General features: G+C 39.8%; 1 protein-coding gene across 4 annotated transcripts in view; it reads right to left on the reverse strand.

Annotated features, from left to right (window-relative positions):
* The window catches only part of ATF7 (activating transcription factor 7), a 109,951-nt gene that overhangs the window by 70,765 nt on the left and 24,493 nt on the right, over positions 1-14,693 (reverse strand). Inside the window, exon 1 of one of the 4 annotated variants that reach the window (XM_047786765.1) lies at positions 7,505-8,092. The exons of the other annotated variants lie outside the window; for them this stretch is intronic. Within the exon in view, the coding sequence (XP_047642721.1) occupies positions 7,505-7,720 (216 nt within the window). The 5' untranslated portion in view covers positions 7,721-8,092. Of the gene's footprint in view, positions 1-7,504; positions 8,093-14,693 lie in introns of those variants that run through there. 4 annotated transcript variants of the gene reach the window in all.

Consider the following 14,693-nt stretch of genomic DNA (forward strand, 5'->3'; position numbering starts at 1 on the left):
GTCGAAGATGCGGCTCAGATCTGGCATTGCTGTGGCTCTGGCATAGGCCAGCAGCAACAGCTCCAATTGGACTCCTAGCCTGGGAACCTCCATATGCCTCAGGTGCAGCCCTAAAAAAACAAAACAAAACAGAAATAAACATATTCTTACCATTCAATCTGGCAATCATGCTTTCTGAAATTTATACAAAGGAGCTGAAAATTTATGTCCACACAAAAACCCACACCAGGATTTTTACAGCAGCTTTATTTACTTATTTATTTTTGGTCGTTTTCTGGGCTGCTTCCCGCGGCATATGGAGGTTCCCAGGCTAGGGGTCCAATCGGAGCTGTAGCTGTCGGCCTACGCCAGAGCCACAGCAATGCAGGATCCAAGCCATGTCTGCAACCTACACCACAGCTCGTGGCAACGCCGGATCCTTAACCCACTGAGCAAGGGCAGGGACCGAACCCGCACCTCATGGTTCCTAGTCGGATTCGTTAACCACTGCGCCACGACGGAAACTCCTACAGCAGCTTTATTCATAATTGCCAAATTTTGGAAGCAACCAAGAGATCCTTCAGTAGGTGAACTGATAAACAGTGGTACATCCAGACAAGGGAGTATTATTCAGAACTAAAAAGAAATAGATATCAAGCCATTAAAAGACACAACGAAATCTTCAGTGCATATTAAGTGAAAGATGGCAATCTGAAAAGGCTACGTACGTACTGTATGACTCCAATTACATGGCTTTTTGGAAAAGGCATAGCTATGGAAAAAGATTAGTGGTTGCTGGGAGTGGGAGGGTGGGGAGAAAGATGACTAGGTAGAACATAGAGGATTTTTAGGGCAGTAAAAACACTCTGTAGGGCAAACAAATGATAAATACACGTTCTTGTATATCTGTCCAAACTCATCACATGTGTAACAACAAGAGTGAACTCTAAGGTAAGCTATGGACTTTGGGTGATTGTGATTGTGTCAGTGTAGGTTCATTAGTTGTTAACAAATGTGCCACTCAGGGGAGTTCCTGCTGCGGTGCAGCAGAAACAAATTATGACTAGTAACCATGAGGATGCAGGTTCGATCCCCAGCCTCGCTCAGTGGGTTAAGGATCCAGTGTTGCCACGAGCTGTGGTGTAGGTCACAGACAGGACTTGGACTGGAGTTGCTGTGGCTGTGGTGTAGGGCAGCAGCTGTAGCTCCAATTTGATACCTTGCCTGGGAACCTCCATATGCCACAGGTGCAGCCCTAAAAGACAAAAAAAAAGAAGACATGGTGTATATACACAATGGAATACTACTCAGCCATAAAAAGAACAAAATACACCATTTGCAGCAACATGGATGGAACTAGAGACTCTCATACTAAGTGAAGTAAGTCAGAAAGGGAAAGACAAATACCATATGATAGCACTTATATCTGGAAATTAATATATGGGACAAATGAATGTTTCCATAGAAAAGAAACTCATGGACTTGGAGAACAGACTTGTGGTTGCCAGGAGGGAGTAGGATAGTTGAGATTAATAGATGCCAACTATTATCTGAAGTGGATAAGCAATGAGATCCTGCTGTATAGCACAGGGAACTATATCTAGTCACTTGTGATGGAACATGATGGAGGATAATGTGAGAAAAAGAAAAAAAGAGGAGTTCCCATCATGGTGCAGTGGAAACAAATCCGACTAGGAACCATGAGGTTTCGGGTTCGATCCCTGGACTTGCTCAGTGGGGTTAAGGATCTGGCAGTGTCGTGAGCTGTGGTATAGGTCAGATCCCAAGTTGCTGTGGCTGTGGTGTAGGCTGGCAGCTGCAGCTCTGATTCGACCCCTAGCCTGGGAACCCCCATATGCCATGGGTGCGACCCTAAAAAAAAAGGCAAAAAAAAGCCAAAAAGAAACATATTATATATATATATATCTTAAAAAATGTTTGGAGGAGTTCCCTAGTGGCACAGCAGGTTAAGGATCCAGCACTGTCACTGCTGTGGCTCAGGTCACTGCTGTGGTGTGGATTCGATCCCTGGCCCAGAATTTCCACATTCTGTGGGCATGGCCAAAAAAAAAAATTTCTTTTGAAAACCACCACGTAAAAGTAAATAGATTATTGCAAATTTGTTCTCATAGAGTGTTCAGAAAAGAGCCTGAAAAATTAAGCCTGAATTAGAGTACTCATTGCTTACATTTCTAATGTTAAGACAGAAAAGTACAGCATAGCAGAAAGTCCACCTTCCAAGCAAGAAATGTTGTCTCTTTGACAGAGCTCCAATCCAATTATGCCCTAGCCACTGATTTTTCTATTACCACTTCCCCTTTGTTTCAGAGACAGCATCCATGACCTTCTGTTCATGTGGTGGAGGAAGAAATTGCTTCCCAGAAAGGCTTAGCCCACTGCATTTTACTAGATAAAGAGAAAACAAAAAGCCATTCGACTCTGACAAGCCGATTACTGTCTATGGAGGAGCAAAATGCCTCCCTTAGGACTAAGGGAATAACCAACAAGGTACAATATGTTCAAACCTTTAACCACTGCTTTGCCATGAGCTACTCCATGTGTGCACACAACTCTCTCTCCTCTGAGCAGTCACATGCATAACTGAAAGTACAAGCCTCCATAAGGCCCTGTCTCATTGTAGCTTCAAATGCAAATAAAGTGAAAGAATGCTGAAATGAATCTTCCCTTTTCACTTTTGCAATTATCTAGGTAAAATTTAAAAAGGAAAAAAAAAAGGGCAAGGCTGAAAAGGGAATAAATTATTAAATCTAACATAGTACCTTATAAAACATATTTAGACACCTAGACCCCTGAAAATTTAAAAGTAACTACTTTTATTATCCCCTCCCAATATAGTTTGAGTAGGCTACATGCCCTTCCTTAATACTAATAAATACTTAAAAGTGAAGTAAAACGACAAATGTCTGAAATTATAATAAACATAATACAGTGAAAAAAAATCAATGTGCACAGGTTGCCACCATGTAAAAAAATCATGCTCACCGAAGTGAAAGATGTCTGTAACGTTATCCACCCCAGTCTGGTATTATACAGCTACCTCCACCTACTCCCCACAACTAAGATCTTCAAAACTATCTCAACAACTCCTTTCACTATTCAGATAACTAATGCCAGCGAAAGGTTTTTCTTGTTTTTGTTGTTGTTATTGTTTTGTTCAGTAAGCTTGAGAAAGAGACACAAAAAGGAGCTGAGGTTAGCATTAAAATGTAGGGCCTTTCTCTCTTCTTTAAAAGCAATCATCCATCCTATTAAGCTGTCACTGTCCACCTGATAAACTCTTAGGAGCTAAGTTTGTAGTTTCTGTTTGATAGGCTGCTGCCCTGAATCATCTTTTCTTCGTATTTACCGTTTTGCAGAAATACCTGGCAGGACACACACACACACACAACTAACCAGCTTGTCAGAGGCATCCAGCAACTTAAACAAATGAGATCTCTGGACACGTAGAGTAATCATTTCGGTAGTTTGTGATCTTGCCCAGTAAGGCATTCTCAGCTCTGAAGCCAAGAATTTGACTTCATGGTCAGAGAAGAAAAGACAAGACTCCAGTCAGGTATTTCCTGCAGTTGAATGCAGAGTTAGTTTCATATAGTCCACAGTTACATAATGAATCATTATCAGAATAAAGAAATAAATGTATATTTTAAGCAACTTTCCAGTAAAAGATAAATACTTTCAGACAAAAATATACACAGAATCTCTTTACTGACAATATCAACTATAAGACTTTCTGATCTCTTTTGACCCTTTATGTGCACTTCTACATATTTTTATCACCACAAAGTATTTTACATAAATATTTCCGAGTATCTATATAGCCACATATTTTCACTTCCAATAATGAAAGAAACGTCCACTGCATCAACACACCACAGTTTGTAAGAGAAAAGGCAAGAGCAGGTATATGGAAGTGCTATGAAGTCCAAGAAGGAAAGAATGTGAGATCTGAGTGGAGAATTCTATTATTTAACAGTTAAGACCCTCCATACATTCATACATCCAAAAACTCAGAGAATAAACAAGTTATAAATCACTGGGCAGATCACACATTTCACTACACTGGTTAACATACTCCTAATCATACCCTAATTCCTCCTTAATCATATTTCCTCTTGTTACCAATCAGTACAGCAGCCACAATGACAAAAGCCCCACTGCTACACAACATCTCAGAAAGCAAGACAGCAGATACCGTCCTTGGCATTTGGGAGCTGATAGGCATAAAACTAAGATGATGAAGAAGGGAATACGAGTCAGAAAGTGACCCAGTCTAGACTTCACAAGATAACACCATAATGTTTCTTTGGGCCTGTTAGTGGAGAATGCTGAAGGTATGATTTTTTAGGTCACAGTTTTCTGGTTCTGTCTACATTTCTGGTTGGTCAAGAAGTTGTTTTCTTTCCCATCTTAAAATCATATCCAGACCACTAAACAGTGGTTGTTTACCTCACAGAGTGTTAGATACATCTCGGCAGCATTCCTAGGCAGACAAAAAACATTATAGGTTAATAGGGCTGAGGCAGTTGCAAAGAAGCTCTTCATTTTAGTAAGACTTCTTAACTTTTTGAACAGGGAGAGTTTAGCTGTCAAATCAGTTCTCTCTGTCTATCTAGATCAATAACAAACTACAGCTAGGACTTACTTAAGTGACTGCACTTGGACCATTTACCAAAAAACACTATTTTTTTTTTCTATGCTAGATGTGTATATTTACATGTCCATGGAGAAGAATAAGGAAGCAATTTATCCCAGTGGAAGTGCTGGTCTGAAGTCTGTACGGGTTTGTACTGTAGCTCCATCACAAACTATTGTATGACCCTGTACAAGTTATTTAACCCCCTCTGAGTCTTAGTTTTCTCCTCTGTAAAATGGAGAGAACAGGAGTTCCCGTCATGGCTCAGTGGTTAATGAATCCGACTGGGAACCATGAGGTCGTGGGTTCGATCCCTGCCCTTGCTCAGTGGGTTAACGATCCGGCATTGCCGTGAGCTGTGGTGTAGGTCGCAGACGCAACTTGGATCCTGTGTTGCTGTGGCTCTGGTGTAGGCCGGCAGCTACAGCTCCGATTCGACCCCTAGCCTGGGAAGCTCCATATGCTGCGGGAGTGGCCCTAGAAATGGCAAAAAGACAAAAAAAAAATAAAAAATAAAAAAAATAAAAAATGGAGAGAACATTATATCCTTCCTCGGGGGATTTCTGGGGTTAAATAAAATAATATGTGCAAACTACTTCTGTACTCAGTAGTTTTAGCTGTTGCCGAGATGCTGGCCTGCACTAGCTGAAGGTACTCCTGAACATCATGTTATAGAGCCTACCCTAGATTAGTGTTCATTTTTATCAGAGTCAATTCAATTTAACAAGGAAATTAAAGTCACATTGAGGCTAAGACTGGAAGATTCTCACATGCAGCCAAATCTAAAAGGTAAAGAGTCAGTATCTCTATAAAATGAGATCTTAACCAATACCAGAGAGTTAACATTCTAAGTAGACAGAAAACTTGAATCCCAGAACTAATGAGATCAGGCCACTCTCTTTCTCTCATAGTTTACCAATGTAAATTTTATAGACCAGGACAAGGTGGAAATGTCTCTTTCTGTCCAAAAAAAAATAAGCTGTTTCTCGTATTTATTGGGGCCCTTAAGACTTATACTTCTCAACGAGCTTCTAGCAGAAGGAAGGTGAGATACCCCCTCAAAACAAAACTAAGGAGTAAATCTATTTATCTTTAACATCCTCATAGGTTGCCACGTCTCCTTTGCTCAGGGGCCATTCCACCTAAGCCAATCTTCATCTACTAACCTCTAAGCACAAATAAAAATTTCCATTCCTTTATGTAGCCAATACTACATCTGTGGTTAAAGTAATTTATACTAGAGTATTAATGATAGCTCCCAAACTTTTCTAATAATATTATCTTGAATTAATGTAAAGTACAGGAGTTTATTTTCACTGATTTTTTTCAATCACATACAAGGCTGCCCAAGGAAGAAAAGGAGAAGGGACTTTATGATCCTCAACTTCAACAAAAGAAAAAGGATCACGGGCTTTACTTCCTCTTGTCTCGCTCAACCCTAATACCTTGACCTCCAGATATAGTCCATTCAGCAGTCATCTTGACCTGTTCCCATACCTAGAACCATTAAAACTGTCACCGGGCAAGCCAAATCCTTTGACAACAGAGACATTCCCAGTAGACAAGAAAGGGCTGCCACCTAAATCTCCTTAGATTGACTCTTGTACTTTTAGAGGGACCTCAAAGCTGTGACCTCACATGTCCTAATTTTCTCTCCTCCCTTCTCCAACTAATCTCCCTCACATTGTTATCCGCTCCTGACTTTAAAAAACTAGAGGACTGGAGTTCCCGTCGTGGTGCAGTGGTTAACGAATCCGACTAGGAACCATGAGGTTGCAGGTTCCGTCCCTGCCCTTGCTCAGTGGGTTAACGATCCAGCGTTGCCGTGAGCTGTGGTGTAGGTTGCAGATGCGGCTCGGATGCCGCGTTGCTGTGGCTCTGGCGTAGGCCGGTGGCTACAGCTCGATTCAACCCCTAGCCTGGGAACCTCCATATGCCGTGGGAGCGGCCCAAGAAATAGCAACAACAACAACAAAAGACAAAAAAAAAAAAAAAAAAACTAGAGGACTGCATGATTCTAACTATATGACATTCTGGAAAAGGCAAAACTATGAAGACAGTAAAAAGATCAGGGATTACCAGGGGCTGGGATGGGATGGGGGGATGAATAGGTGGAGCAACTGGGGGTTTTTAAGGCGGTGAAACTATTCTGTACACTGTAATGGAGGATCTGTGTTACTATACATTTGCCAAAACCCACACAATGTATAACACAAAGAATGAATCCTAAAGTAAACTATGGACTTGAATTAATAATAATGTCTCAATATTGGCTTATCAGTTGTAACAAATGTACCACACTAATACAAGATGAGGGGGGCTGGGGGTGGAAAAGGGGTAGGGGGTATATGGAAACTCTCCATACTTTGCTCTTAATATTTCTGTAAATGTAAAACTGCTCTAAAAAAAATTAAGCCACACCTATGGCTCGCAGAAGTTCCCCAGGCCAGGGATTGAACCTGTACCACGGCTATAATTACAGCCACAGCAGTGAAAATGGCAGAGCCTTAACTCACTGAGCTACCAGGGAACTCCAATTTTTTTTAAATTAGAGGAAATACTGGTTAATAATCCCCACCAGGTAAAATGACTAATAAGAGCCAAGATAAGCAGTACAAGAGGAAAACAAAAAATAAAAAATTAAGACCATAGGGATTGACTGCAAACTGGAGGACAGTAACTTAAGACAAGAGACTTGAAGAAGGGAGAGGAGAGAAAGACAACTCTCACAGCATTTTTATAGTGACTGGTGTGCAAAATACTAAAGCAAATGTTATCTCCCTCAGAGAAAGAGAAGAGAAGCCAAGCTTATATGGGGCACTGAGACACTCAGTAGAAAAATCACTACCATTAAGCCTCTGGCATACTTACGAGTGTCACCCTGATGCCTCTCCCTGTGGCTAAGAAATCAGAGCTCGTCACTGTAACCAAGTCGGCAACCTGTGCTCGTGCCAATCTTTGTAGTAGATTGAGGTATTTTTCAGGAAAATCCAGGGATAATTGCCCTGTATCACAAGAAGATTTGACCCCTGAGAGGAGAAAAGAGGCGTTCCTTTTGCCACAGGATGATTCTCTCTGGAATAACATAAATGGCTCTTAGAGAGATTATGTATCCAATAAACAGAGCTGCAACTCTGACAGCCAATCTGCTGAATGCTGAACAGAGCACTCAGCTTTCTACAATGACTCAAAGGACACAGCCAGGCTGCAGATTTATTCTGCTGACTTTCCCTGCAGAGCTACAAGTTTTTCAAAGACAAAAAGGAAGTCTTTCCTTCCAACCCAATGAATTGCAATCCCAGCTGAGCTCGAAAGACAGAACTATGCTCAAAATCTGACATCATCGATGTGAACAAGATTCAAAAGCTGGAATGATGGCTGGCAATTTTAGTCTTTAGAGCAGAAGTTGGTTCGGCTCTTCAATCTGCTGGCAGAATTAGCATCTACATAGGGCACATGGTATGCCAGACTGGGAATGGGCTAATTTCACAAAATTCATTCTCATTCTCTCTGTACTTTCACATGACAATGGAAAATGTACAGATTCTTACCAAAGCACAATCATAAGTAGCATATTTCACTGCACAAAGAAATTTCAAAATAAAAACACAAAGGCACCATTACAAAGAGATATATCCCAAAGCTTCCATCTTTTCTCCATGATGCTTTCCTCCTTGAAATCCTTTCCTTAACCTCATAATTTTAAAAGAAAACTTAAAAAGCAAAATCTATCTATAATAAACTAAAGAGCAGCATTTCTCCCTCACAATTTGTATGTCATTTCCTCAGGATGAGATTTTAAAAGAGAAAAGCTTTCTACACATCCTAACTTGAAAGTAACAGACACGTGCTATGATTTATAGGACAGTCCCTCTGTGGTTAAATAGATTCAACCCTCAAGAGACAAAAGAAAATCAGGCTTGAGAGTTAAAAGATACCCAACTTGTTTAAAGCCTTTTTTATATTATCTTATGGGAAACAAAGATTAAAAAACACTAACATTTAGAGGAAATCAGTTTTATTTTGACTTTTAAAGACATGCATTGCTGTATCAAGCAAGTACCCCAGAATAGGTACTGAAGCAAGGAGATTAATAATAACAAAATATAGCACAGAAAATTATAAGCAGGCTAAATCAGAACAGTATTTTCCCTCTGAAACAAAATATATAACACTTTTTAGAAAAAATGAATGAAAAGGACAAAAATAAAGATGTTTTGCTCTATAAATAATACTGACAAGCAATACGTCTTAATTTTTTTTTTGTCTTTTGTCTTTTTTTGTTGTTGTTGTTGTTGCTATTTCTTGGGCCGCTCCCGCAGCATATGGAGGTTCCCAGGCTAGGGGTTGAATCGGAGCTGCAGCCACCAGCCTGCACCAGAGCCACAGCAATGCGGGATCCGAGCCGCGTCTGCAACCTACACCACAGCTCACGGCAACGCCGGATCGTTAACCCACTTAGCAAGGGCAGGGACGGAACCCGCAGCCTCATGTCATGGTTCCTAGTCGGATTCGTTAACCACTGCGCCACGACGGGAACTCCCACGTCTTAATTTTTGTACGTAATCAAACATGAGAAATTTAGCTAAGTGTTTACTAACACTTGCAACTGTAACTCTTTCAAAGGGATTTACCATTTAGTTATAAAGACTCTAAGATCAAAACCTGGCTCTGCCTGAACCCCAGCTGAAGGGGCTTTTCTTATGTCATAAAGTCCAATTTAAAAGGGGCACTGTGCTTTATTTAAATCAATAACATATATATATATATATATATATATATAGCTAAAAAGATGAGGTTTGCCCAGGTACATCCTTTGAGCAGAACACTGAAGTTCTTCCTCTTTCTTCTCCTATGAAAGAGCTTCCAGAGAGCATCTCTTGCATCTTGTTCATAATGCACAATTTATTGGCATTTTGTTTCCTTTCTAAATGGCTGGGAGGGAAGAGGAGCTCCACAGCCACTGTGTGTAGTTAGTAATGGCGCTTTTACTTGTCACTGTACAAAGCCTGTTAAATATTTACAACACAGACAGCAATATCTAGTCCTAAACACCCAGTTGTGAGTTTGAATTTTTTTAGAAATAAATCTATGACAAGTTTTCCCCAGAAAAACACCAGAAGACTCTCCTAACAGCTTCAAGAGACCCAGCGGGTCCAGAGGAGCAGTTATAGGCCATCTGGTGATTACTTATTATTATTTATACAGCGCTGTAGATGTACACACAGATGTGTTATGAATCCACATACAGAGTAGGCCTTAACAAGGGCTTCAGACAAAATGCGACTGCAGAGCAAGTCAATCTGCATTAAAGAAACACGCTAACCAGACAGAGGGAGCACACTGGCTGTTCTTCAATCTGCTGCATTAACTGGAAGAATATTTGATAAAAGAATGAAGAATTCTATACATAATAATGACAATATCTTGTAAGTTAATCTAGCTCTATGTATATGGTTTTGCAGGGGTGGCAAAAGAGGGACTAATGAAGGACAGGCTCTCAGATCCAGAAGGTGCTTTATAAACTCAGCAGGTTGTAAAAGAAGGGATTACGAAAAGCCCCTTCTCCTGATTTAGGATGAAGTAGCTACAAAGACAGAGTGTTTTTTTCTTCTACCAGGAATGTTCTGAGAACAGTTTCTGGGCTCCCATTCCAAATATTAAGTCATACTCAAGGCAAACAAGAGTGAATAACTGAAAATATTCACCTTAATTTCTTGGTTATAGCTCCAATTAGGCTCATATATCCTTTTTTGGGGGGGAGGTGGGGGCAGACTGGAGCAGGGATGCTTTTTATCTTTTTTTTTTTGTCTTTCGTCCTTTTTTTTTTTTCAGGGCCGCACTCACGGCATATGGAGATCTAATCAGAGCTGTAGTTGCCGGCCTACACCACAGCCACAGCAACACCAGATCCGAGCCGCATCTGCGACCTCCACCATAGCTCACAGCTAATCTATTATATTCTTAGTAACATAATAATAAATATAACACGAAAAACTAAAATAACCAACCACATGGTTCTAAGGGCAAGTGTCAAGAATGCCAGATCTGACATTAAAAAAAAAATTGGGTTTATAGAGTTCTCTGGTGGCTCTGCAGGTTAAAAGATCCAGCGTTGATACTGCTGTGGGAGCAGGTTTGAAATTCCACACGCTGTGGGCATGGCCAAAAAAAATTAATTAAAAAAAAAAAAAAAAAAGACAGTTCTTGGCTCAGCGGTAACAAATCCAACTAGCATCCATGAGGATGCAGGTTCAATCCCTGGCCTTGATCAGTGGGTTAAGAATCTGGTGTTGCCGTGAGCTGTGGCATAGGTTGCAGACACGGCTCAGATTTGGCAATCCTGTGCCGTGGTATAGGCCGGCAGCTGCAGTTCTGATTTAACCCCTAGCCTGGGAACTTCCATATGTCACCAGTGTGGCCCTAAAAAGCCAAAAAACAAACAAACAAACAAAAAACTTGGGTCTAATTCATCTTTTTTAACATGACTATATATATATATTTTTTAATTCTAGTCCCAATTTTTTCTTTACTATGCATAACAGTGGTCTATTTCTATCACAAAATTATATAAAACCTCGGCATACACAGAGTAGATTAAAAGTTACTGCAAAATCAACATATTACAAAAAAACAGGGCATTTGGCCTAACTGTATATAATGCGGTGTATTTTCAGCTGCCTGACAGCATGTAGGCTCTCTTACCAGATGGGAACTGGATGAATTATTGAATGAAATATGAATTATTAAATAAAAATTTGAATTTTTTTAAACTCTTGGCAGGGGGTAAGGAAGAAAGGCTTATTTGTGTGCCTGAAACTGTCCTCACCTATCGAAGCATGTAAAGATAGCACATATCTCCACAAATAGAATTTATTTACCAAAGCCATTTCTTCTCATGTTATTCTCCAATTCAAGATGCTCCCCTACCATAAAGAATTAGTAATCAACACCAAGCATTCTTCCTCAGTTTTCTTTTGTGCCAATGCCAGCTACTATGGGAACTTGCTAAAGGGACAGAATTAAAAATCCAGAGTCCCATTGTACCAGTATGACCCATTTAATGGGAGGGCTAGGATAACACGAATAATCTCTACAGATCTGTGTTATATAGGCAATAAAACATACACCTTTGTAGCATGCCGGCATTTAACCAATCATAGAAGCTATTTGTTGCCTCATATATTACAAAGCAATAGAGATTTAAGGGATAATGTTCATGGAGGCAGAGGATACAAAGCAATAAACAGCATTGGAGGTTGGTTAAATGCCAAGTGAAGCCAGGACTACAGCACCATAAACATTATTCCTATTATATGACAAGATAAGGAAGTAAAGAAGCTGCCCTCCGTCCCACCACAACTAGGGCTCGACTGCTACTCCTGGCCTTAGGAAGGGAAAGCAGGCCCCTGAGGTCTATGAGCTAGTTACATGTTTCATGTCCCAGAAAGATCTGAACAGAACCTCAACCTGTATCTACATGTCCTCTGGGAGAAGAAAAGATCTGGTAGTAGATATCCTGGGGGCAGGGGGCAGAGAGTAACAGCCCCTCAGGGTCACACTGGACAGAGAAACAATCAAAGGATTTTTCCTTAAGAGAACAGACTTGATACTGAGTGGTTATGATAGAAACCTTTCTCAATGGCTAAAAATGGGATGATTCTACCCATCCATTAATAGCATCTCCTCAGAGGAAATGTGTTCCTGTTCTTAAGGAAATAAGACATTCTAAGTAATAAGCTTACACAACCAGCTTCTGCTCAAAGACTGGTTATGGTAACCAGAAGGATGACTTAAATCTGCATAATTTGTATTGCAAACCAGTGTCATGTACCTGAGAGGGAGGCAGAGAAATATGAAAATTGTTGATTCCTGGTAATAAAAATTGAACAAAAAGCATCTAATAGGTAAGTTATCTAGTTGTATCTAAATGAAATAACATCTCAAATTCAAGATTACTGACACAGACACAGTAATTTTTCCTGCTTCCACATGCAATAGAAGTTCATAATCCACCTTCAAGTAAAAGTGCCCTTAAAAGTATTAAAAACTTAAGACTTTCTAGACAGCACAAAACTGTGTTTCTATTATTTTAATAACACAGAGGCAAAGCTATTTTATAGTCATAATGTTTTAAAATAGACCCTATCTTACAAACATTTCTCAGATCCATACAACTCAAATTCAACCAGTCCTTTACCAGAGGGTATCTGGGGTTCTGTTGCCTTAACACTAACCCATTCTCTAGAGGCAGATCTAGTTAACTATTCCTGCTACCACATTCCATACAGAAGTATTAGCAAGGATATTTCTTTCTCCGAGTCCCTCTTCATGAGAGTGATGAGGCCTCAAGAGAAACAGAGACTCAACAAGAGAAAAGGAATGAGAAAGCTAAAAAAAACCAAAAAACAACAACAAAAAAAACCCAAAAAAACCCCCATCACCTGTCTTTTCAAATAATAATGCAAAGAACACAACCTTCAGCAGCCACCTTTTTTTAAAAAGTACATGTAGCATATTTAGAACTCAGCTGTGTCACATCAGACTTACTGTTGGGAAGTGGATCATGAACAGAATCCAAAAATAACAGCCATTAAAGACCTAGCAACCAAAACATGTTTACGTATCCATTGAAAGCCCTGTGGTTTTGATTATATGGTGGAGAGCATAATCCACTAGTCTATTTTAGGTGAATTTTCCTTTCACCTTCCCTTAATATTAAGGCGTAAGATGATTTCTGAGTCTAGGCAGAGAATATTTAAATAATGCAACATTCCTACAGTTCCTGTTGGCTGTTTTTGTGTGTGTGTGTGGATAAGTTTCTTCATTTATAATCTGCTGTCATTCCTTCTTCCTCTAACTGGGAGAAGCCACTGATTTTTGAGACTTCTATGGCAGTGGGTTCTAAATACGCCTTGCAAAAATTATCATGGTCCTTATTACCCCTCCCGGGACTTATACAGCTTTTTTATTAGTCTACCATTTCTGGAGTAAAGAATCTGAATCAATGACAGTTGATTATAAATAGGCTTGAAGGCCTCAAGGTGATTCCAGAATGAAACAATTTTCAAGAGATATAAGGAAGTTGGGATGACAAGTCAAAGGAACTTTATTTTACAAGTATATCTTCTCTGCCCTATTTTTCACTATTTCCTATAACATAAAGCAATCACAGAAAATCCTGCATAGATTCCACTCTAGAGTTATTTGTTATTAGATATTGGGAGAAAATTAGAAGGAGACTACACATAACTAAAGAACTACGATCTCACGTGACAATAAAGTTTTGACATGCAAAGGAGGTAAAGGAATCAACCATACTTTCATTAAAAAAATAAAACTTTAAAGAATATATAATTGAAACATGTTGCTATACAGCAGAAATTAACACAATATTATAAATTGACCGTACTGCAATTTTAAAAAGTGGAAATTTTTAAAAAACATAATGGAAAAGAGTATGAAAAATAAATTTTTTAAAAAGGAAAAAAAGTTGGAGTTCCTGTCATGGTGCAGCAGAAATGAATCCGACTAAGAACCATGAGGTTGTGTGTTCGATTCCTGGCCTCACTCAGTGGGTTAAGGATCTGGCGTTGCCATGAGCTGCCCTGTAGGTTGCAGATGCAGCTCAGATCCTGAGTTGCTGTGGCTCTGGTGTAGGCTGGCGACTACAGCTCCAATTATACCCCTAGCCTGGGAACCTCCATATGCCACAGGTGCGGCCCTAAAAAAGCAAAAAAAGTCAAACAACAAAAACAACAACAAAACAAACAAAAGAAACAAAGGAGGTAAAGGGATAAAGCATGCTACCTCAAAGCCTTAAAGTAGCTTCTCATCCTTTTTTCTATGAAACAAATACCTTGAATCCAAAAGAAGGTAACAATCTCCCTGAGGGGAAAAAGCCTTCGGGACTCAGGCTAGAAGTTAAAATGAATCTACAGCCAAATACCAATAAACAACTCAGAAATGGGAGGGAGAAGCAAGGGTAGGGAAAGGCTTATGTTAAACAGAACCGGACAAAATATGAAGGAACCAAAGTAGAGGAGTTCCCGTCGTGGCG

Source organism: Phacochoerus africanus, chromosome 7, assembly GCF_016906955.1.
Source record: "Phacochoerus africanus isolate WHEZ1 chromosome 7, ROS_Pafr_v1, whole genome shotgun sequence".
In the NCBI taxonomy this organism is placed as follows: Eukaryota; Metazoa; Chordata; class Mammalia; order Artiodactyla; family Suidae; genus Phacochoerus; species Phacochoerus africanus.